This window comes from Gallinula chloropus (assembly GCF_964237585.1).
Source record: "Gallinula chloropus genome assembly, chromosome: 17".
Classification (NCBI taxonomy): Eukaryota; Metazoa; Chordata; class Aves; order Gruiformes; family Rallidae; genus Gallinula; species Gallinula chloropus.
In genome coordinates this window covers 16,048,588-16,070,626 of record NC_140102.1, presented here as the reverse complement: position 1 = coordinate 16,070,626, position 22,039 = coordinate 16,048,588, and the positions used below count along the sequence as shown (strand labels likewise).

Genomic DNA, 22,039 nt, shown 5'->3' with positions numbered 1-22,039 from the left:
CCAACAAGGAGTGTATTTCGCCTCTAATCAGCAAGGGCACCGTGGCAGAAGTTGAAAGCTCAAGTTTGAAAACATTTTGCCAGTGTTTCAATATAAAATCTTAGGAGTAGGAGAAGAATGTAACAATTCTGCTTTGTTGGCAGAATAATGTAAATTTATGTTGTAGCTAGCAGGAGAAAAGCTTTCTTGCTTTGCTTTAGCATCCATGAACAGCACTGTCAGCTCATAGCACTGCCTTTGTGTCTGGAAGATGGGTAAATTCTCCTGTGAGGAGCTCTCTCTTGGGCAGAAATACTGGGCTAAATTGGAAGGGTTTGGAGAAGGTGGAGGACATGGGTAAATAAGCACTGAGTAACATTTTTGTTCTGATCCCTGAGGTCTTTAGGATCGTCTTGAGATATGAAGTGTTTTGTTTATTAAGGCTAATAAAAATACATTAATTCTTTGATACACAGGTTTGTGACCTGCATGAGGAATTCAGTTTGAAAACTGTAGTGGGATTTAAATATTTTAAGTGGGATTTAAGTATTGGCTAAGTATTAAGTTGCTTCTTTTGACTGATCTTTCTGCTAACTCTTGAAGGATTTTATCCTGATGTTGGTAGTCTGGGGTACTCTGTAGAGGAGATTGGCAGATACTGTGGCTTGTAGTGGTGTTTCACAACCCTGTAAGTCTTTTATATATATATATATATATATGCAAATATATAATAGTCTTTTGATTAGCTTGATGCTTGCATCACTGTGGTTAATTCTGTGTACTCAAGCTGCAAACACCTTTGCAGAGTCACAAGTTATCGAAAGATCTCAGGATTCAGTGGTGCCACAGTACAGAGCTCTTCCAAAAAAGCATTGCAGGGAGGTATCAGGATAACAGGATTGGTCCAAAAGTTTGATTTTTTTGTAAGATATTAAATAGGAATCAATTACAAAATCAAACAACAGAGCTCATGCAGCACATCCTACTTATGTAAGGATTGCCATATTGTGCGTAGCATCACTACAGAGATTATTTAGGCTTGAGAATTGTACCTTCTGCTTGGTGTCTGGAGGTGCTGTGTGGATTTTAACAACCTTGTCAGCAACATGGACAGTGGGATAGAGTGCACCCTCAGCAAATTGTCCAGTGACACCAAGCTGTGTGGTGCAGTGGACAAGCTGGGGGGAAGGGATGCCATCCAGAGAGATCTGGACAGGCTCAAGAGGTGGGACCATGCAAACCCCATGAAGTTCACCACGGGCAAGGTCCTGCATATGGGTCGGGGCAGCCCCAGCACAACGATGGGCTGGGCAGAGAATGGATGGAGAGCAGGCCTGAGGAGGACTTGAGGGCATTGATGGATGAGAAGTTCAGAATGAGCTGGCAGTGCATACCTGCAGCCCAGGGAGCTGCTGTGTCCTGGGCTGCATCCTTGGCAGCAAGACCTGCCAGGCAAGGGAGGGCATTCTGCTCCTTGACTTTGTTCTCATGAGACCCTGCCTGGAGTACTACATGAGGCTTGGGGATTCTCAGGACTAGAAAGATACTGAGCTGTTGGAGTGAGTCCAGAGGAGGCTGCAGAGGTGATCTGAGGATTGGAACACCATTGCAATGGAGACAGGCTGAGACAGTTGGGAGGCTTCAGCCTGCAGAATACAAGGCTGTGGGAGAGGACGTTGAGCACCTTTCAGTCCCTTGTGAGGCTCCAGGAAAGCTGGAGAAGGGTTGGCAAGAAGAGCAGGGAGGGCCAGGCCCAGGGGAATGGCTTTCAGCTGAGGAGGGCAGCTGGAGTGGAGCTGGAAGGCAGAAATCCTTCTCAGAGAAGGTGGGAGAGCCCTGGCATAGGGTGCCCAGAGAAGCTGTGGCTGCCCCTGGATCCCTGGCAGTGTTCAAGGCTGGTTTGGATGGGGCTTTGGGCACCCTGGGCTAGAGGAGGGTGTCCCTGCCCATGACAGGAGGTTGGATCTAGATGGTCTTTGAGGTCTCTTCCCCCCAGAGCATTCTAGGATTCTATGATGAGTTTAATGAATCACAGTGTAGGTTGAATGATTCAGCAAATCAATCTGTCAGTTGAAAAAGTCTAATGACTAATTTAGGAAGTGACCTGTAATTGCATTTTTAAGGGATTGAAAAAAGTAAGTCTTTAACTTGCACATCAGTATCATAGGACAGCCCATGTTGGGAACGACGTGAGGGTTCATCCTACCTCCTGTGGGAAAGGGAGCCTAAATGATATGATTTACCACCCTGTCCTTTCATGTTTTGAAAACCTCCAGTGATGGGGACTCCTTGGGGAGTTTATTGCAGCAATTGGTTATGAAACGACTCCCAGTGTAACTGCCCTTGTCTTTTCTACGTGGCTCCTTGTGAAGAGAGAGCCTTTTAAGCTGCCCTTTAAGTACTGCAATACTGTGATGAGAGTCACCCTAGGCCTTCTTCTCCAGGAAGAGACCTAACTCCTTCTGTCTTTTTTCACTGGACAAGTTCTCCAGCCCTTTGATCATCTTCTTTGGACCTTGTCCAGTCTGCGTTTTTCTTGAGTTGAGAAGACCAGAACTGGACACAGCCTGACAAGCACTGAGTAGAGTGGGATGATCACATCTCTCTGCCTCTGTGGATATAGCTTAGGGTCCTGTTTGTCTTTCTTGCTGTAGCAGTGCAGTGCTGATTCATGCCTAGCCTGTACTGGGCTCTGGGAATTTCATCCCAGGTGCAGGACCTTGGCCTTCCATTGAACTCATACAGTCTTTACTTGCCCACTCTTCCAGCCTGTCCTGGTGTCTCTCTAAGATGATTCTCTTGTGAGGTGTCCAGCACACCACCACCAGCAAAACTGGACCAGATGTTTTTGATCCTGTCATCCAGATCCCTTAGGAAGGTGTTGAACAGTGTGGCTCACAGCATTGATCCCTGGGGGACCCCACTTGTGTCAGGCTGCCAGCCAGTGTAAACACCATGGATGATCAGCCTTTGAGCGTGACCTGTGAGCCAGTCCCCTACCCATCTTGCAGACCACTCATCCAGTCTGCCTTGCCAGTGTGTCCATGAGGGGGCTGTGGGAAAGTGTCTAACACTCAGCTGAAGCCCAGCTGAGGTCCACTGCTGTCTCCATGTGCACAGAAACTGCTGCTTTTTAGAAGGTGACCAGGTCAGTCAGGTGTGACTTGCCTTTGATAAGTCCATGCTGCCTTATCCAGCTTCATTTGGCTTGTAATGACCAAGTGTAGAGCGTTGCACATGGGACATTAACCCCATGCAACACTACAGACTTGGGAGAGGTTGGCTGGAGAGCTGTCAGGCAGAGAAGGACCTGGGAGTGTTGGGTGACTGCAGACTGAATATGAGCCAGCAGTGTGCCCGGGCAGCCAAGAAGGCCAATGGCATCCTGGCTTGTATCAAAAACAGTGTGGCCAGTAGGTCTGGGGAGGGGATTGTGCCCCTGTACTCGGCATTGATGAGGCCACACCTTGAGTGCTGTGTGCAGTTCTGGGCTCCTCACCATAAGAAGGACATTGAGGTCCTGGAGCAAGTGCAGAGAAGGGCAACCAGACTGGGGAAGGGTCTGGAGGGCAAATCCTATGAGGAACGGCTGAGGGAGCTGGGGGTGTTCAGCCTGGAGAAGAGGAGGCTGAGGGGAGACCTTCTCCCCACCTACAACTACCTGAAGGGAGGTTGTAGAGAGGTGGGGATGGTCTCTTCAGCCAGGGGACAGGAGATAGGACAAGGGGCAATGGCATGAAGCTGTGCCAGGGCAGGGTTAGATTGGATATTAGAAAACAATTTTTTTACTGAAAGAGTTGTCAGGGCTGGAACAGGCTGCCCAGGGAGGGGCTGAGTCACCATCCCTGGATGTGTTCAAAAAAAGGGTAGATGAGGTGCTCAGGGATCTGGTTTAGCACAGGATGGGAATGGTTGGACTCGATCTTCAAAGGTCTTTTCCAACCTTGTGATTCTGTAACAGTTCTTGAGAGGATTTATTCTACTCCTTTCCCAAGGATTGGGGTAAATATATGTGTTGCTGTGCCTTTAAACACTATTTTTGAAGTTGAGAAGGTCAGAAGTGCTGCTGTTTTACTGGATGCAGTTAAGTACCAATGCACTGGTTACTGTGTTAGATCTTGTTCTGTCCAAGGCTCACGGTGGTGAGGAATGATGTCATCATGGCTTTGCCCCAGCCAGGAGCTGAGCACCACGCAGCTGCTCTCTCTCTGGTGGGGGAAAGGAAAAGAAAACCAAAGGCAAAACTCATGGGTTGGGATGAGGACAGTTCACTGGGACAGCAGAGAGAGACAAATAACAGCAGGGCTTTCCAGCAAAGTACACAAAACTGGTGACACACACAGGCAGCTCCTCCCCAAACTGCACAGCTCAGGGCTGTCCTGGAGTTGGACTCTCACACAAAACTGCACATACTGGAGCCCCTGTGCTCCTCTCCCAACAGCCCCCCTTTATGTGTGACATTATTGGTATGAAAATACCCCTTTGGCCAGTTTGGGTTACCTGTCCTGGCTGTGTCCCCTCCAAGCTTCCTGGGTGCCCCCCCCCTTCTCATTAGTTGGGCAGTATGAACAGCTGAGAAGTCCTTGACTGCTTGGCAACAACTAGAAACATCTCTGTGTTATCAGCTCTACTCTCATCCTAACTCTCAAACAGACATTCCACCAGCTGCTAGAAAGAAAATGACCTCTATCCCTGCCAAACCCAGGACACATGTTTAAATGTATCTGGTATTCTGGCACTTACTTTAAAGTCCATGTACACAGTTTTGAGTGTAGGCAGCAGCACTCAGGCTGCTCTCAGAGGAGTGATCTGTGTATTTCTCAAGGGAAAATGCCTCTTTGTAGCCTTGTAGCACATTGATGTTTCATCTCAAGTTGACATTATTTATATATATCACATGAATGTATGTCAAACTGGTTGTTCAATCACTGGCTGTGTTCAGTCATACCCCTTTGGTGCCTGGCTGTCAGTGTTTGTTACAGGAATGCAAGACCTCTGAGCTGCTCCCCCTTTCCCCGTGTCCCAGGGAAGTCTGACTGGCAGTAACCCTGGTTTAGGCTGATTTCTCTCAGGTAGTAAGTTAGATGCTTTGGCTCTGGGATAGTTTTTGAGATGCTGTTGAGTCTACTGCAGGTACCCTACTTAATGCAAACACAGCAGATAAATTTATGTAGAAGGCAAGAAGAGTAGTTTTCTGTGCTAAGATTGGGTCCTTTTGTGTATTCTTAACTGGAGAGCTTGGAAATACAAGAGGGCTCTCTTCAAAGGGTGAAGCCAGGTCTGACTTAAGTGGCTGCTTTGTGACCTGGAGCAGGGAAGCATGGAGTTGTGGCTTGTGACCTGGAGCCAGGGAGCCAGGAGGCATGGCTACAGGGCTGTTGGCCGTGTGCTGTAAGAACTTGTCTGTCATTCAGGAGGGTATTTTGTTGCTGTCCTGAAGAACCAACAGTCAGGAACTAAACAATTCCTCCCCTCAGTTCTTCATCCCAGGCATCTGATGTTTCTTATTAGCAAATTTATCTGTGCCCTTGATTCCTTTTCTTGGGCTCAGAGGATCAATCTGCTGTCTTGAGTGAACTCTTTTGGATTGTTGTTTCTCTTGCCTGTTTGACAAGATCCTGTCACCCCCTGTTTTATTGCAGGGAGTTTGTTTGGGAGGTTTGGAGTTATTTTGGTTTTCTGTTTATTTTTTTAAAATCCAGTAACTCAGACATGACAAAATGAAGACAGTCTGACTAAAATGACCTTAAATTTAAACTCCCTCCAGACCTTTAACTCAAGCTGGAAAAAAAGAATTTGTACCTTAATTCTTGGCAAGAGGTAAAGATAACATTTTGCAAAGGCAGCAGTCTTGGAGTAGAGAGAGGCTCCCTTGCTCCCAGGTAGTCCTCTTTGCTCAGCATCATCTCTGTCTCTGGCCAGAAAGAAGAATCCTGATGGGATGGTTTTGAACATCCAGCATTGAGTGATCAATGATATGGTCACCTTTTCTGAAGGAGGAAATGCTTCAGACAGTCACTCTCTTTCCTGTTTAGGCTTCTCAATATTTTCTTAAAAATAGCTGTTGATACAACTTGTATAGCAAAAGGGTTCTAGTAGCCTCCTCTTCATAGGATCACAGACTGGTCTGGGTTGGAAGGGACCCCAAGGATCATAGAGCTCCAATCCCCCTGCCACAGGCAGGGCCACCAACCTCCAGGCCTGGAGCTACACAAGGCTGCCCAGGGCCCCATCCAACCTGGCCCTGAACACCCCCAGGGATGGGGCACCCACCCCCTCTCTGGGCAGCCTGTTTCAGCCCCTCACCACTTTCTCTGTCCCTTTTCTGACCAGGCTTTAAACCAAACATGATAATACTAATAATAATCATATAATTGTCAATATCCTTCCCTAGATTCCAAATATAAGATAATAGAAGATTTCTTTGTTTGGCTAGAAAATCCTGAAGGAGGCTGAAGCAAAGGGAGAGGTACTCTCCAGTGGAAAGTTGGTTTTGAAATAGTTATGGACCCTCATTATGAGGCAGCAAGGTATTTGCACAGTTGATCTTCTGTATTTTAACCGCTGGAATCAGTACAGGCTGGGGATCAGTGCAGTATCTGCTGGAGAAGAGCTCTGTGGAGAAGGACCTGGGGGTCCTGGTGGGTGACAGGTTGGCCATGAGCCAGTGTCCTGGTTTTGGTCAGGATGGAGTTAACTTCATTCGTAGCAGCGGATGGAATGCTGTGTTTGAGAGGTAAAATGAAAGCAGTGCTGATAACACCCTGATGGTTTTAGTTGCTGTCAGACAGTCAAGGACGTCCTCAGCTCTTCGTATTTCTCTGTTCATGAGAAAGGAGGGGCGAAGCCAGGACAGGTGACCCAAACTGGCCAAAAAGAGTATTCCATGCCAATTATGTCCTGCCCAGGATATCGGGGGGGCTGATGTGGGAAGAGCAGGGGCGGCTCCGGGACGCGCGGTTCTTGGGGCACGGTCGGGTTCCGGGACGGCTCTGGGTGGCACGGCCTGAGCTGTGGGTTTGGTGAGAAACTGCATTGTGTATCAACAGCTTCATGTGTTTTTGCTCTGAAGTCCTGTTAGCATTGTTATATTGTATCTTTCTGTTATCTTGGTAAACTATCCCTATCCCAACCCACGGGCCTCTTAGTGTCTTGGTTTTGGGGTTTATTTGCCCCTTTCCTTTCCCTTCCCTTACCTCTCTCACACACACACCCTCCCCCCCCTCCCCTCTTCCCCTGCTCTTTTCCTTTAAGGAGCAGGCAGCTGTGTGGATCTCGGCTCTCAGCCAGCAGTGTGCCCTGGGGGCTGAGAGAGACAATGGGATCCTGGGGGCATCAGGAGGAGTGTGGCCAGCAGGTCACAGGAGGGGAGCTTCCCCCTCTGCTCTGCCCTGGTCAGGCCCCACCTGGAGTGTTGTGTCCAGTTCTGGGCTCCCTGGGATCAAACAGACAGGGATCTCCTGGAGAGAGTCCAGAGGAGGGACAGAGATGCTGAAGGGCCTGGAGCATCTCCCCTGTGAGGAAAGGCTGAGGGAGCTGGGGCTGTTCAGCCTGGAGAAAAGAAGACTAAGGGGGGATCTTATTCATGTTTATCAATATCTTAAGTAAGGGATGCAGGGGGAATGGGCAGCCCCTTTTCAGTGTCTGTGGGGACAGGACAAGGGGCAATGTCTGCAAGTTGGAGCACAGGGAGTTCCACACCAACATGGGGAAGAACTTTTCCCCAGGGAGGGTGATGGAGCCCTGTGACAGGCTGCCCGGGGGTGTGGAGTCTCCTTCTCTGGAGATACTCCAGCCCCATCTGGACACCAACCTGTGCAATATGAGCTGGGGAGCTGCTTTGGCAGGGGGTTGGACCCGATGAGCTCTCGAGGTTCCTTCCAACCCCTGTGATTCTATGTTTTTTGCCTTGTAGTTTGTGGCTTTATCTTAATGTCACTTCATTGGGAAATGGCATTCTGACACCCAGATGGGTGACTGTTACACCAACAGTGTCAGTACTAAACCTCTGACTGTAGAAAGTCACTGTCAGTACTAGCAGAGCTGAGTAAGTCTTCTGTATGCTTAAATCCAGCTTAACCTCCATGGAGTGGGCTGGTGGGGTGAGGGATGGCCTGTGCTCCCTCACAGCTTGTGTACACATTTGAGGGCGTTAATTGTTGTTAGCCTTCCTGTCCAGGAACTTCATGTTCCTTGTCTCTGGAATTGTTTCATTTCTCCCAGCAAACTGTGGTGAAGTGATTGCTATCTCCTGGGGGAAGGGAGAGGAATTGTTCTGTCCTATGGATGATGTTAAAATACTTTATCCCTTGAACAATAGAAAGACTTAAACTAAAAATGTCAGACCCTCTCAGCTGCAAAGCCATCCTGTGTGCTAATAAAACACTTGTTAATTGCTGTGGTACTTGCTAGCACTGCCTTTTCACCCACAGTTGTCCTTCTACCAGTGATCCAGCAATCTGCTGCAAAGATTAGCTTTTGTCTTACTGGTGCATTCATTAGCCAGAGTGTTCTGTTCAGTGCCATGAAGGACAAGTGATGTTTTTCCAGATTTCAAGACATTCAGGACCTTTCTCATAGTCCTGGCTTATGCTCTAATACCAGAAGTTTGGGTCTGTGGTATCAGTAGTACATGCAGTACAGCAGCACTGCAGTGTCCCAGGGGATGTTTTGGTTCATGAGCATGTTGATAACACTGGCAGACACAACAGATCATCTCTGGGACAAGTCTCCCCACAGCTCAGATGGAGCACTGGGCTAGTCTGGAAGTGCAGACAGTCAGCACAGCGGCATCGGAACGAAGCTTCTGCTAACGTCAGTGCCACCAAGCAGTGTGGGAGGCTGCTTAGCAGTGAAGAAGTTGATGAAAGATGTGTGTGTGTGTCCCTATATTAAAATAAACCTCCTTGTTGTTTGTTCCTTGTCTCCTGCTCTCCAGATGAAGCTGCCAGTGTCATTCAGTTTGGGAAATCAGCCAAGCGGTCGCCAGAGTCCACCCAGATCGGGCAGTACGGGAACGGCCTGAAATCGTAGGTACAAGGGGAGCAGCTCCCAGGGCTGTTGGGGAGGCCAGGGGTCAGGAACTGAGTGTAGCTTGGGCTCAGGGGGGTGTATCTCTTCTTCCAGCAGGGAAGGTAGATGTAATCTAAATAAAGTTACCCTGATTGGATAAACAGGAGCTCTGTAAACATCTGCTGTAGTTCTTCAGGGGCTGAGAAATCTGTCCAAAGCTGGTGATGTGGAGGATACACATCAGAGCTGCAGGGAAACAACAAAGTAGGAAACAAAACCTTAATATTCATGTGGCAGACAGCTAGTAACATTGGAGCAAAAGAGTGCTGCAGCCTCTCAGTAGGAAAGTTGTCTGGTGCAATGCAGATGGACTTCAAACTTCTTAAATGTGTGGAGAAGGGGAGTGAAGGAGTTGAGTTGGGATTGAGCATCAGAGGAACAGAGGTGGAAGGGAATCTTAGTATTTGGAAGAGATTTGCTAGGGAAGAGAATAGTGTTTGCTGTGGTGAACTGATGTCTTTGGGAATGTTAGAGGGCTGTTATGCTCACTCTGATGCGCTGTTCTGCTTTACACTGTTCCACATGGTTTGATTATACCTGTATGTAAAATAATTATATTAAAATAAAGACAGGGGAAGGAAGGTAAGGGACCTTGAGATACTGTTGATCAAGCTGTGGGGCAGGACAGATCCCAGATCCTGCCTGTGCGCTTCCAGGTCAGATCTCTGTCCTGTTCTTAACCTTGACCAGGAGACTTTCTATGCTACAGCTGAGAAAAGCAGTCTGAAACCTAAATATGCAAAAGCTGAGCTTTGAAATTTGGCATTAAGCCAGGATAAGGAGGACTGGACTGACAGAACTGGACTGACAGAACTCTAATCCTTCTTCTGATGCAATGTTAATTTTCCTTGAAGGTTTTTGAATGAGTTGGGTAACAGGGTAAAAGAGAAGATGGGAGAAGTGCTATTTGGCATAGGAGAGTGGGGAGGAAGATGGGAATGTCCCTTTTTGTGACAGCTGCCTACTAAATTGCATTAGCTCAGGTGTCAGCAACTCCTTTGAGACAGACAGGGAACAGTCTCCCAGTAACTTGTCTGGTGCTGTTTGTTCTGTGTTCCCCTGAAGAGGGTCTAGTCTTCTTCAGCTCCTTTGTTTTCCAGGACTTGCTCCCAGGGGACTCTATCCACTAGGCTCCTCAACAACCCAAAGTGTGCCCTCTGGAAGTCCAGGGTGGTGGCTCTTCCAACCCTCCTCCTCCCTTCACAAGAATTGAGAATCAATTTATGATTGCTCTGCCCAAGGCAGCCTCCAACCTCATCAACAAGCCCTTTTCTATTTGTGAACAAAAGTCCTGCAGTTTAAAGACCTCTTTGCCCAGCTGTCTGGCCTGCTGCCAGAGAGTCCCTTGACTCTTACAACCAGGTGGATCCCATCCCTTTTGAACAGGTTATAGTCATCAAAGAATGTCCTATTGTTGTAAAAGCCAAAACCCTGGTGATGGCACCAGCCCCATAGCCAGGAGTCAGTATGCATTATACATCTCCTCCTAGCTGCCTCCTTCAGCTGGCAGAATGGAGGAGAAGATAACTTAGACACTGGTGTTTTTCACTTGCACACCCTGAGGCTTTATAGTCCTTGGTTCTGCTCAGTTTCTGGCTTGCAGCATCATTCATGCCCACGTGAAAGAGCAGCAGGGGATTGTAGGCTGTGCTCTTGAAGTCCATCACGTGGTCTGCTTTCTAGAAAGCTCTGTGCCTCAGGTGTAACATGCAGCCTGTGATCTGTCTCCAGGGGTTCCATGCGGATTGGGAAGGATTTTATCTTGTTCACAAAGAAAGATGACACCATGACTTGCCTCCTCCTGTCCCGGACCTTCCATGAGGAAGAAGGCATTGATGAGGTTTGTACACACTCTGGGATGAACTGCTGTGGTGAATGCTGTTTCATCTGAGCTTCCCCTGCTCTCCCAGGAGAAGAGTCTCTGGCAGTGTTGGTGGCCACTCTGGTTGGATCAGTGTATGGTTTTCTTTGGGTGATAGGCTCCTAGGGATTCTGCAAAGGCACACAAGGTTTCTTCCTTTTGGTTTTAATTCTGTTTGAGAGGTTTCTCTACACTACAGCCAGTCTGAAGAGCTTGTTTCAGTCACATCAGATTGCTTATGCTGAATTCAGGACATGCCCAGGTTCATTGTGTTTTCCTCTTTCCACAAGATGTGAGTTTGAGCTGGATTTAAAGTTCTTGCTCTGGGTTGGTTTTCTGTGGAGAACTGAAGGTGTGACTGAAGTTGCTGTCCACAGGTCATAAACTCCAGACATGTTTCTTCTTGCAGATATTTAAGTTAAAAAAAATCAGCCTGGTTCTACTTATTGAAAACTTGGGTACCTCTCTAGATAATTCAGGTGTTGTTCTGTATCCAGACTCTCTCCAGGCAAGACAGATAATTAAAAGTTTTAAATTTGCAGTGGGATAGTGTCTTCAGAAAGCACTTTCTGTTGGGATAGTGGAGGGAGCTCTGCAGAGAAACTGTTGAGATGACAATGTTTGCTAGTGGGCAGCTGATGACTGGAGCAAGTTTGGAACAGTGATGTGGTTCCAACAGTGGCTCTGGGAGCCAGAAATTTTGGCTTGAACTCAATTCTAAAGTGAGGATGTGCCTCACTGTCCCTGTTAGTCAGCTGCAGTCTAATTCTATCTGTGTTTGTGCTCCAAATTCCAGAAAACACTAGAATCCTGTGCTAGAATCCTGTAGGAATGAGTGAGTTCGGGATAAATGAGTGAAGGAGAGTTGAGTTCAGAAGTTCAGCTCAGAGGTTGTCATTTTTAAAGATAGCCAAGTTTGGGTGTTTGGTTATTATGAAAGCTGTTAATGAGGAGAGTGAGTAGCCAGTCCATACAGGTTACTTGGGGATGGGTTGTTTTAAGACTAGATATTGTAGGAAGGCAGCTCAGAGGTTGGCAAAGAGGGGTCCTTGAGTATTAGACAAATGTACAAACCACTGGAAAGTCAGGAAAGACTCTTGCAGTGCCTCTGGGGTCTGTTGGAAGGGGCAAGTCACTTGGCCACGGTCCCCAGAAGGGGATGGCTGGGGTGGGTGAGCCTGAGTCGCTCCTGATGCGATGTGATTGCAGGTGATTGTTCCCCTGCCCACCTGGAACGTGCGGAGCCGGGAGCCCGTGACTGACAACATGGAGAAGTTTGCTATTGAGACAGAGCTGATCTACAAGTATTCCCCCTTCAGATCCGAGCAGGAAGTGATGGAGCAGTTCAGTAAGATCCGTGGGGAGAAAGGTAATGATGGGCAGTGCTGCTCACGGGCCTGGAATTGAGGGGTTTGGCTGGGATTTTCCTGATCAACTTGTTACTTCCTCAGGCACCCTGGTGATCGTCTTTAACCTCAAACTAATGGATAATGGACAGCCAGAGCTGGATGTGACCTCTGATCCCCGAGACATTCAGATGGCAGAAACGCCCTCAGATGGAACGTGAGTGTGGCAGGTGTTACAAACCTTTGGGTTCCTATCAAATCACGTGTAGGGTTTGCCTAGGTACTGTCTGCATGTATTTTTTAAGAGCTTCTCTTCCTGTGGTGTGTTGGAGAATTTAGGAGGTCTTTAGTTTGTTCTTAAGCAGCCTGGAATTCATGTGTGTGGCATGGTTGAACCTGGCAGGCAGCTAAAACAACCCCACAGCCATTTGCTCACTCCCCTCCCCACAGTGGGATGGGGGAGAGAACCAGAAAGAGAAAAGGTGAAACTTGTAGGTCGAGATGCAGACATTTCAACAAGACAGAAAAGGAAGGTAATGATAACCAGAAGAATAATTGAATACAAACCAAATTATGTATAGCACAGTTTTTCAGCACCTGGAGTGATGCTCAGCTAGCTCCTGAGCTGTCTCCCTCCTGGGCCAGCCCCCAGGTATATGCAAAGCATGAGGCCATATGGTATAGAATTCAGTTCATGTCACTTGTCCTGGCTGTGTCCCATTACCACTTCCTGTTTGCCCCCCCACCTTCTGTGTGAGAAGCCAAAAAGTCCTTGTCTGCTTGGCAACTAAAACCACTGGTTACCAGCACTGCTCCCATCCTGACTACCAAACCCAGCACTGCACCAGCTGCTGGAAAGCAAAACACCCTTGCTGAACAGTGTGTGAACGATGTGCAGGCGTTACAGTCATGTTTGGTGTGAGTGCATATGCATGGGTATGTCTCAGCTTAGTCACAGCACCCAACTCTATGCCTGCCTTTCTTTAGGCACTGTGAAACAAAGCAGCTCTAGGTTTCATCTACACTCATCAAAACTGGGGCTCAGTTTTGTGATTAAATGAACCCTGGCAAAACGTGAGGCTCTGCACAGGTCAGCCTCTGAGCAGAAGGCTTGGTGGGGTGTAGGTGGTGTGTATCACCAGGTCTTACTGGGAGCAGGGGCAGTTCCTGGACTTCCCTGCAGAGAATGGAAACGGATGTGCTTAAAGGGCAGCTGGAGGAGGAAAAGACCCTGTTCAGGGAGTGTTTGCTCAGCTCATCAGGGAGGTATTCTAATTCTGGATGAGCTTTCTGGAAGCTTTGTTCAGTTGTAGCCTGAAAAGGAAAAACTCCACTGAATTGAGCCAAATGCTTGATTAAATCTGAGAGCTCCATGGGCACACCTAACAAACTCTCTCTTTTTGTTTTTATGAGATTACTTGCTTCTTTCCTGCATTGCTTGCATTCCCATAAAACACAGCTTCAAGCACTGTGAGCCTGGGTATTTCTGTATGTAGTGATGCCTCAGAAAGCCAGAATCAGAACTCCTGAGCCTCGGTGCCTGTGAAGCAGGGATCCTTTCTTGCAGCGCTGGGCACGCAGCCCGTGTGCAGTTTAAAGCCAGATGTCTCCTGTTGATACAGATTAACTCTGCATGTTCAGGGTTATGCAGATTATTCCCAGGAAGTCATTTAGATTAACTCCTCCCAGATAGAGCATGCTCAGTGACACTCAGGGGGTCTTCTGGTGTCTTCAGGGATGAAGGCTGGACGTCTTCCCCTCTCTCAGCACATGCTCTTTATGGTTCTCTCCATAGTTACCAAAGCACATTCCTGAGCTCAAAAACACATTCCTGTACAAACTAGTTAGGAGCCCCTTTTAACTGAAAACAAGATATATTCTGTCTCTTAATTGGTCGTGGGTCTCATTATTTATGACTCCCCATCTTCACTTCCTTTATCTTCAAGGCTGTTGCACTGTTGTGGCTCAGTTTTGTAGCCACTCTCACCAAACAGCCCACACAGTCACAGCCAGATTCTACTGAAATCCAAACCAAATCTATTCTTCAAGTACACAGATTAAAGTTATATTAATTGTCTCAAGTGACATCTACATCAATCTATTCAGCATGATTACATTTCACTGAATCATTCCCCCCTTTTCCTTATCCTTACAAATCCTTTTGTAATCTCAAACTATACTGTCTTGTCTTAATGATTTTGAAAAGTGTTCACCTGTCTCTACTTGATGTCTTATTTCATTTCTCCTCCAATCCCTGTATGTTATAGTGGTCTGTTTACAACACCACAAAGAACATTGAGTCACCACACAAGAAATTAAAATACTTCTCAAAATAAGGCATGTGAAAAGTTGGTTGAGCCAGGCAAAGTTTGGGAGCCAGGGATTAAGCTTATTCCAAACCTCTTTAAATCCCCACGATGTATCATCTTGAGCTACTTGGTAAAGAATCTTTGTTTCCACATATGATTTAAATTTGTTTCAATTTCTTGTTCCTGATTTATGCATGCACAACAGCTTTGATGTATTACCATGCACACACCTCCTTCTTTGGCCAGCAGCAGATCTAAGGCCATCCGATCGTGTCTAACTACCTTACTGAAGGAGGAAACTTGTAATTGCACTCTATGGATATCATCACTTGTGTCCCTTTGGAATAACTCCATGCTAGCAGATATATTAACTACAGCTTTTTCCAGTTCACTTACTCCAGCCATGGGAGGAACTATCTTGCAAAATTGTGAAAAGCAGTTGGCTGTCCTACTAGGCAGTTTAGTCCCTTTTTATCTGTTGTCCTCCAAAGGGTTCATAGAATTCCTGGTGGAGGATGCAAGTGAAATATTTAGTCTCCAGGAATTACATATCCTAAAGTACATGTTCTGCCACATTTATCTTTCTTATGCTTGTTCAGCCTCATGATCTGCCTGTCTCTGGTCAGTGTCACCTTTCAGGTGTCCTTGGTAGAGCATATTGGTGATCTTGGTTGGCAGTTGAACTGCTTCTAAGAAGTGAAGTATTTCTCCTGCAGGCTTAATGCTTCCCTTGACTTGTTACAAGTCCATGCTGTTTCCAAATCGCTCAGTGGGCAGCACAACTCCAGCGGCATACTCAGAATCTGTCCATGCAGTTATCCTTTGTCCTGCTGCAAGTTCCAGTGCTCTGGTCAGGGCAATAATTTCTGCCTCTTGGGCTGAAGTTCCAATAGGAAAAGGATTTGATTCTCTTACCTGGTCAGTAGTGGTCACTGCATACCCAGCCTTAGGGATGCCTTGTCGGATGAAACTACTGCCGCCTGTGAACCAGGAATCTTGAGCCTCTTCCAAAGGTTGTTCTTTGAATCAGGTCTGCTAGAATACACAGCTTCCAATAGTCTCCAAGCTATCATGTGTTAGTGGTTTGGTTGTAGTTTCACTGAGGAAAGAAGCTGTATTCTGGTTGAGCAGGGTTCTGAAATATCAAGGTGTTTTTGTGGAGTCTGATGATACTGTGATTGGAGTAACTAACATTTCATTGTATCATTATTAGCTTCATGTTGTTCAGCAAACTCCTTGGGTACATCCAGGGGTCTGATATGCTCCTCTGATGCCTGCTGGTGGGCTTTTCATGATTACCATTTCTTTCTCCTGACCTTGTGACACAGTGTCTGTGCATGGTGAGTGGGGCTGCAATCAGAGCATACCCCTGAGCAAGGAAGGGTAAGAGGATGCTCTAGCTACTGAGGCACACACATAGTGTTGAATAGTCCAGTTCACAGGTTTGACCTTTATTATCCAACTGTATTCAAAACATCCTTGCCAAGCTACAGACTCTGTGTCCACCAGTGTTTTCTGAGGGTATTTAAAATGTACAGCTCAATAGAAAGATCTCTACAGAAGGCATAGAATGTCGAAGAGAAGCCCCACTGAGTGAGGCTGCATGGTCATTAAAACAGAAAGGGCTTTTCCTTCCCTTCCCTTTCTCACTGGAGGTTGGATCTTTGTCATCTTTTGAAATAGATGGCTGTGAGCTGAGGCTGAAACAGTTACCTGAGCTGTGAATCCTGCCATAGGTGCTTCAGATAGATCAGAAGGAGTGCAGAACAGCATGGAGAGGTGTTTCTGTTGGTCATTTGGCTCCTGGGTAGCAGTGTCTTGAGCACTGAGAATCGTGTTACTATGGTTTGGTGGAGGAGGAGGCTCTGGGACAGTGGAGGGTCATGGCTGCTCTTAGTGAGAGGGGAATGAAGGGGTAAAACCTGAAGGAAAGAGAAAATGGAATGCAGACTGAAAGAGACCTCAAGATAAGCACTCTGACCAAAGAGACACTGGTTACTCAGGGGGTGAATTGATGGAGTCATCTGTGGGCTACATGGGGGATGCTGGGAGCATGTCTGCTGGTGGTGCCACAGGGATCAGAGTGCTGCCTCCCTGTGAGCTCCTTCCTCTCTCGCAGGAAGCCCGAGCGCCGCTCATTCCGCGCCTACGCTGCTGTGCTCTACATCGACCCCAGGATGAGGATCTTCATAAATGGGCACAAAGTACAGACCAAACGCCTCTCCTGCTGCCTCTACAAGCCAAGGTAAGGTTTTGGCCCAAAGTCTGCAGGCAGGTTAGGACCTTATAGAAAGTCCTTATAGGAGAGGATTAGCCCTTTGTTCTCCAGCTGCATCCTGCACCATTCCATGCTGACACCGCAGAAAACAGATCCTGAGAGAACAGGATGTGGGATTTGTGTCATGGAAAAAGGAGAGAGTGGAAAATCTAAATCACATGAGTAATCTGTGCAGTTTGATACCCTGTCAGAGCAAACAAAGAAGTGAAGATACTCGCTGTTCAGAATGCTATATCAATGCAGACTGCTGGGCAACTGGGTGGGTGTTTGGTTGGATGGTCTTGTGCTTTTTTCTTTCTTTTTTTAAACTAGGGCAAATAAATCCCTATGGTGGGAGCTAGAGTTAGTACTGAAAAGAAAGAAGACTGAGCACTTTGAAATAGTTGTTTGAAAATTAACTTCTCTGTGTACCTAATGTAGGTTTGAACAGAAATTGGGATGGACATCTCCCTTTAAAACTCCCTTAAACAAAAAATGTGGCAGTGTGTTGGGATGTGCTGCCAGTTGGCTTAACAGGCACTGGGAAAGTTTATAAGGGTGGAAGGGGAAAGGAAAATGTGTATTGAAGGCTGCTTGAGGCAATAGTGTTCTGTCCCTGAGGGCACACAGGCTGCCTTCTAGATACCTTAACGTGATTTGTCTTAATAAAACAGGCAGCACACAGCTGCTGGCTTACTGCCCACTGGGGAGATGGGGAGAGAATCCTAAAGGTGAGAGTGAGCAGGCTTGGGGTAAAGGCATTGGAATAGGTAAAGCAAAAGCTGCACATGCAAGCAAAGCAAGGAATTCATCCCCACATCCCCCAGGCAGGCAGATGTTTGGCCATCTCCAGGAGAGCAGGGTTCCATCGTGCCCAAGGGGAGCTTGGGAAGACAAATGCCATAATGCTGAATGTCCCCCTTCCTCCTCCTCCTTATGCTTTTACTGCTGGGTGTGATGTTCTGTGGTCTGGAATATCCCTTTGGTCCCTGGGGTCAGCCTTGTCCCCTCCCAGCCCTTTGTGTACCCTCAGCCCACTTACTGGTGGGGTGGTGTGAGAAGCAGAGGAGGCCTTGATGCTGTCAGTACTGATCAGCAGTGGTGAAATCACCCCTGCTGTCTTGAATGCTGTCTTCATCACAGATCAGACACACAGCCCTGTGCAAGCTGCAGTGAAGAACACTGACTTTATCCCAGCTAAAACCAGTGCAAGTGTTTGTGGGTTGTTTTAATGCAACATTTCACTCTGTGGTTGTGGTTCAACAGTATGAGCCCACTGTCAGCACCACATTCTGATGTCACACCACGATTGCTGCCCTTAGAATCTGGCCAGTTTGCAGCTTAGAGCTGGGCTGTTTGTCAAGCTTACACCTTCTCAACTGACACCATGGGAAATGGTGTCAGAAACTTGCCCAAATCCAGGGAGATAACACATGATGCTCTTCCCTTCCTGACCAAGTGTTGTGGTTTTGCCCTCAGCCAGGAGCTGAGCACCACCCAGCCACTCTCTCTGGGGGGCAGGGGAGAGGTGAAAGGTGAGAAACACCAAGCCCCTGGGTTGGGGTAAGGACAGTTCAGGGGGCAGAGAGTGATACAGCAATGACAGGACTTCATAGCAACATGCACAGAACTGGGGGTACACAGAGGCAGCTTCTCACTGCTCTGAACAACTCAGGCTGTCCAGCTCAGAGCCATCCCAAAATCACACTGTCCCCAAACTGCACATCCTGGAGCCCTGTGCTCCTCCGCCACCAGCCCCCTTTGCACTGAGCATGATGTCATGAGGCTGGGATACCTCTTTGGCCAGCTTGGGTCACCTGTCCTGGCTGTGTCCCCTCCCAGCTTCCTGGGTGCCCCCCACCTTCTCATTAGCAGGGCAGTAGGAACATCTGAGAAGTCCCTGACTGCTTGGCAACAACTAAAACATCAGGGTGTTATCAGCACAGCTCCCATCCTGACTCCTAAACATGGCATTCCTCTGGCTGCTAGCAAGAAAATTAACTCTATCCTGTCTGAAACCAGGACACCAAGATAGCCATTCCACTGGAGAAAGTGGATGTAGATTTGTCACTGTAAATCCTAATCTTCTGGGTAGAGATTCTGTGGATTCCTGTCTGCATTTCATCTGCATGTGAGTGCCATGTGCTGCTTCCCCTTGTGCTGCAGTCCAGCAGAAATATTATGGAGGGGAAGCAGAGGAGAGTGGCACAGGTTTTTATCTCACCAGAGGCCAGCTTCTTGGGAGACTCAAAGACAGGATGCCACTGCTGTGGGATGGTGCTAGCACTCCCATGGGAGTGGAACATGGACCAGCTCACCCCACATACTCCTCTCTCTCAGTATATTCTTTTTCAAGTGGTCAGCAGGTGATGCCTGGGGAGGGCTATGGGACGTTTGTCCTATACCATAGGACTATCTTCTGTTGAAGAGAGACTGTTTTTAGACAATTTAGCAGTTTTTCTGGGTCCCTGTCACCAATTCCTCATCTACTTTCCATTGTTTTGGGGGAACAGTTGCAGTTGTTTAAGGGGAAGTTCAAGTTGTAACCGCTCAGCGGTGGCAATTCGTGATCAAGAACTGATCTGGCATGGAGGGCAAGAAAGCCTGACCACAGAATGGGCTGCATGGGCTGAGGGAGTAAGAAATGCTGCAGAATCTTCTTGGAACAGTGGTGTGATGCCAAGTGCTCCTGGGCTAGCTGTGGTCAGTGGAACCAGTGTTGGGGGATGAACCAATGATGGGCTAAGGTGCCCCATGCTGATGCTCACAGGATCAGTGCAGATGCAGGTGTATCTAACAAAGCAGCTTGGGCTGCATCTTTTCAGACTCTAGATCTGCTTGTGGTGGTAGATCAATAAGAACTTCCCAACACTGTAAAGACATTTATCTTTAAAATCCCCTCTCAGTGGACTAGTAAAGACTGTGCAGACCAGGTGTTCCTGGGGAGCACAGTGTAGATCTTCCTGGCCTTGGACCAGTTATAACCTTGCTGTGTCTTTCTGGAAGATGGCCAGACTTTTTCCTTCTGATCTCAAGCTCCTGACACCAGGCTTGGGCTCCAGAAGCTGTTGGGATCGGTCATCAAAACCTTCATCCCAGGTTCTGAGAGCTAACACAGCCCTTGAAGGAGGTGCCAATGCTGTACCCTGGACAGGCTGTAGAAACTCAGACACAGGTTGTAGAAATTTTGCCTTGAAGACACCTGATCAGAGTTTAATTTGCCCTGGGTGTCTCTTTCCTGAAGGAAAACCAGTAACTCAGTCCAGGCTGAGGGTGGAGTTACTCTGCTTTTACAGCTACAGGGGGTGTTTTTAAATGAGTTTTTATTTGTTCTCTCTGAACCTGCTGAAAAAGGGTTGCTGACACTCTGGATTTTTCCTTTAAAGTTGGAGACAGAGCTCCTGCATCTCCTGTTAGCTACTGGGCTTGGAGTGTTGTGCAGGCTAAACTGTTCCCCTGCACTTGCACAGGAGCTACAGTCTGTGTGGGGGTACTTGAGCGAGTGTCCTGCTCTTAGGGTGTTCCTTTAGAAGATAGTTGATGCAGCAGTGATGCTCAGCTCTTTAGCAGAGCTGGTTTTTGCAGCTCCTCAGTAGCCTAGACCAGGGAACTGCCTGTGATATCCCTGTGAAGCTGCTTTTGTTCTCTCTTTTGGCCCCAGGTAGCTTTAATCAACCTCAAATACCTTTGAGGAGGTGGTAGCACTACCAACCTGCCTCTGCATCTCCTACCATGGCTATTGGGTGATTTCTGGAAGAGTTCATACTGTCTGCTTTGCCCTCAGGGAGGAGGTCCTTACCAATAGCAGAGAAGAGTTTATTAAGTGCAGAAATCTGTTGAAGTGGACAGGTGCTTGTGGGGTGAATTCTCTGGATTTGGGAAGAAGGGATTTCTGTTGGTGAGACTGGATTTCTGACATCAAGATTGAAACAGAATCTCTCATATGTAGAAGGTGATTTCTCATGCATCCTGCTACACTGTCTGCTGTTGGCAGGGATTTTGTGTGGGATCTAAATGGGGGTTCCTGTTACATTATGAAGTTGGTCAGTCAAGCCTTATGTCCTTCTGTGTTTCCACCTCTCTCTGCAAAACCAACGTTTGAGTGGCTTTTGCTTTGACTAAATGCTGGAGAGGTTTATTTTTGGACCAAAAAAGGTTATTTAGGATAGGATTTTCCTCTGGATAGCTCCAGAACCTTGTGTCTGAAGGCAGGTTGAGTTCTTGCAGATCAGCCTTCTTGGTGTCATCATCATGACCTCAGTCAACGTGTCTCTGCAGAGAAGTGATGCAAACCCATGAGCTTCTGCCTCTGAAGCCTGCAGTAGCCAGTCAGATTGTGATCTGCACTTGGCATGGTATGACCCAGGGAAGGTGAGACAAGCCACTGCAGTTCAAGCATGATTTACAGGGTTGTGAGTCAGAGGTGTAGATACAGAAATGTCCTACAACTTCAGAGCTGAAACTTGAGGCTCTGTTCAGAGACTTGCTCTGCCACATAGAGGCTTTGAGTTGCCCTGCCTGGAGATGGGCCCTGTCAGACTCTGCCTGTAGACAGCTGTTTGCAGGAGAAAGGAACAGTTATTTATGTGTAAATAAATTTTGAGAAGCTTTCCATATGTATTCACTCCTTTCTGCTTCTGAAGAAGTTACTCCTCTAAACCCTGGGATTTCCTCTCATGCCTAACAAATGTAATGGCATTCTGTGATGGGGTCAGAGCACTGGTGGGTAAGGGAAGAGTGACAGACATCATCTTCCATGGCATTTGACACTGTTCCACATGACATCCTGGTCTCTGATTTGGAGAGACATTGAGGAACCACTCAGTGGGTAAGGAATGGGCTGGATGGTTGCACTCAAAGAGTTGTGGTCAGTGTTTGAGTGGTGTTCCTCAGGGGAACATACTGGGACAGGCACTTCTCAGCATCTTTGTCAGAGACCTGGGCAGTGGGGTTGTGATGACACCCAGCTGAGTGGTGCAGTTAGGCAGGAGCACCTGCCACACCAGGACAGGCTGAGAGAAGAGAAAGCTCCAAGGGACCTTACTGCAGCCTTCCAGTACCTGAAGGGGCTCCAGGAAAGATGGAGAGGGCCTCTTTATCAGGGAGTGTAGTGATAGGACAAGGGGGAATGGCTTAAAACTAAACCAGTGTTCCAGGTCAGGTTGGATGGGGCTTTGGGCACCTGGGCTAGTGCAGGGTGACCCTGCCCATGGCA

General features: G+C 47.6%; 1 protein-coding gene across 2 annotated transcripts in view; it reads left to right on the top strand.

The window, feature by feature from the left end:
- LOC311198211 (ATPase MORC2-like) overlaps positions 1-22,039 on the top strand; it is a 61,525-nt gene that overhangs the window by 9,448 nt on the left and 30,038 nt on the right. For both annotated transcript variants that reach the window (XR_014617687.1, XM_084272111.1), the window contains exons 5-9: positions 8,918-9,008; positions 10,783-10,891; positions 12,122-12,281; positions 12,364-12,475; positions 16,687-16,812. Coding sequence is in view for 1 of the 2 variants with exons in the window: in XM_084272111.1 (XP_084128237.1) it covers positions 8,918-9,008; positions 10,783-10,891; positions 12,122-12,281; positions 12,364-12,475; positions 16,687-16,812 (598 nt within the window). In the remaining variant the exon portion in view is untranslated. The remainder of the gene's footprint in view (positions 1-8,917; positions 9,009-10,782; positions 10,892-12,121; positions 12,282-12,363; positions 12,476-16,686; positions 16,813-22,039) is intronic.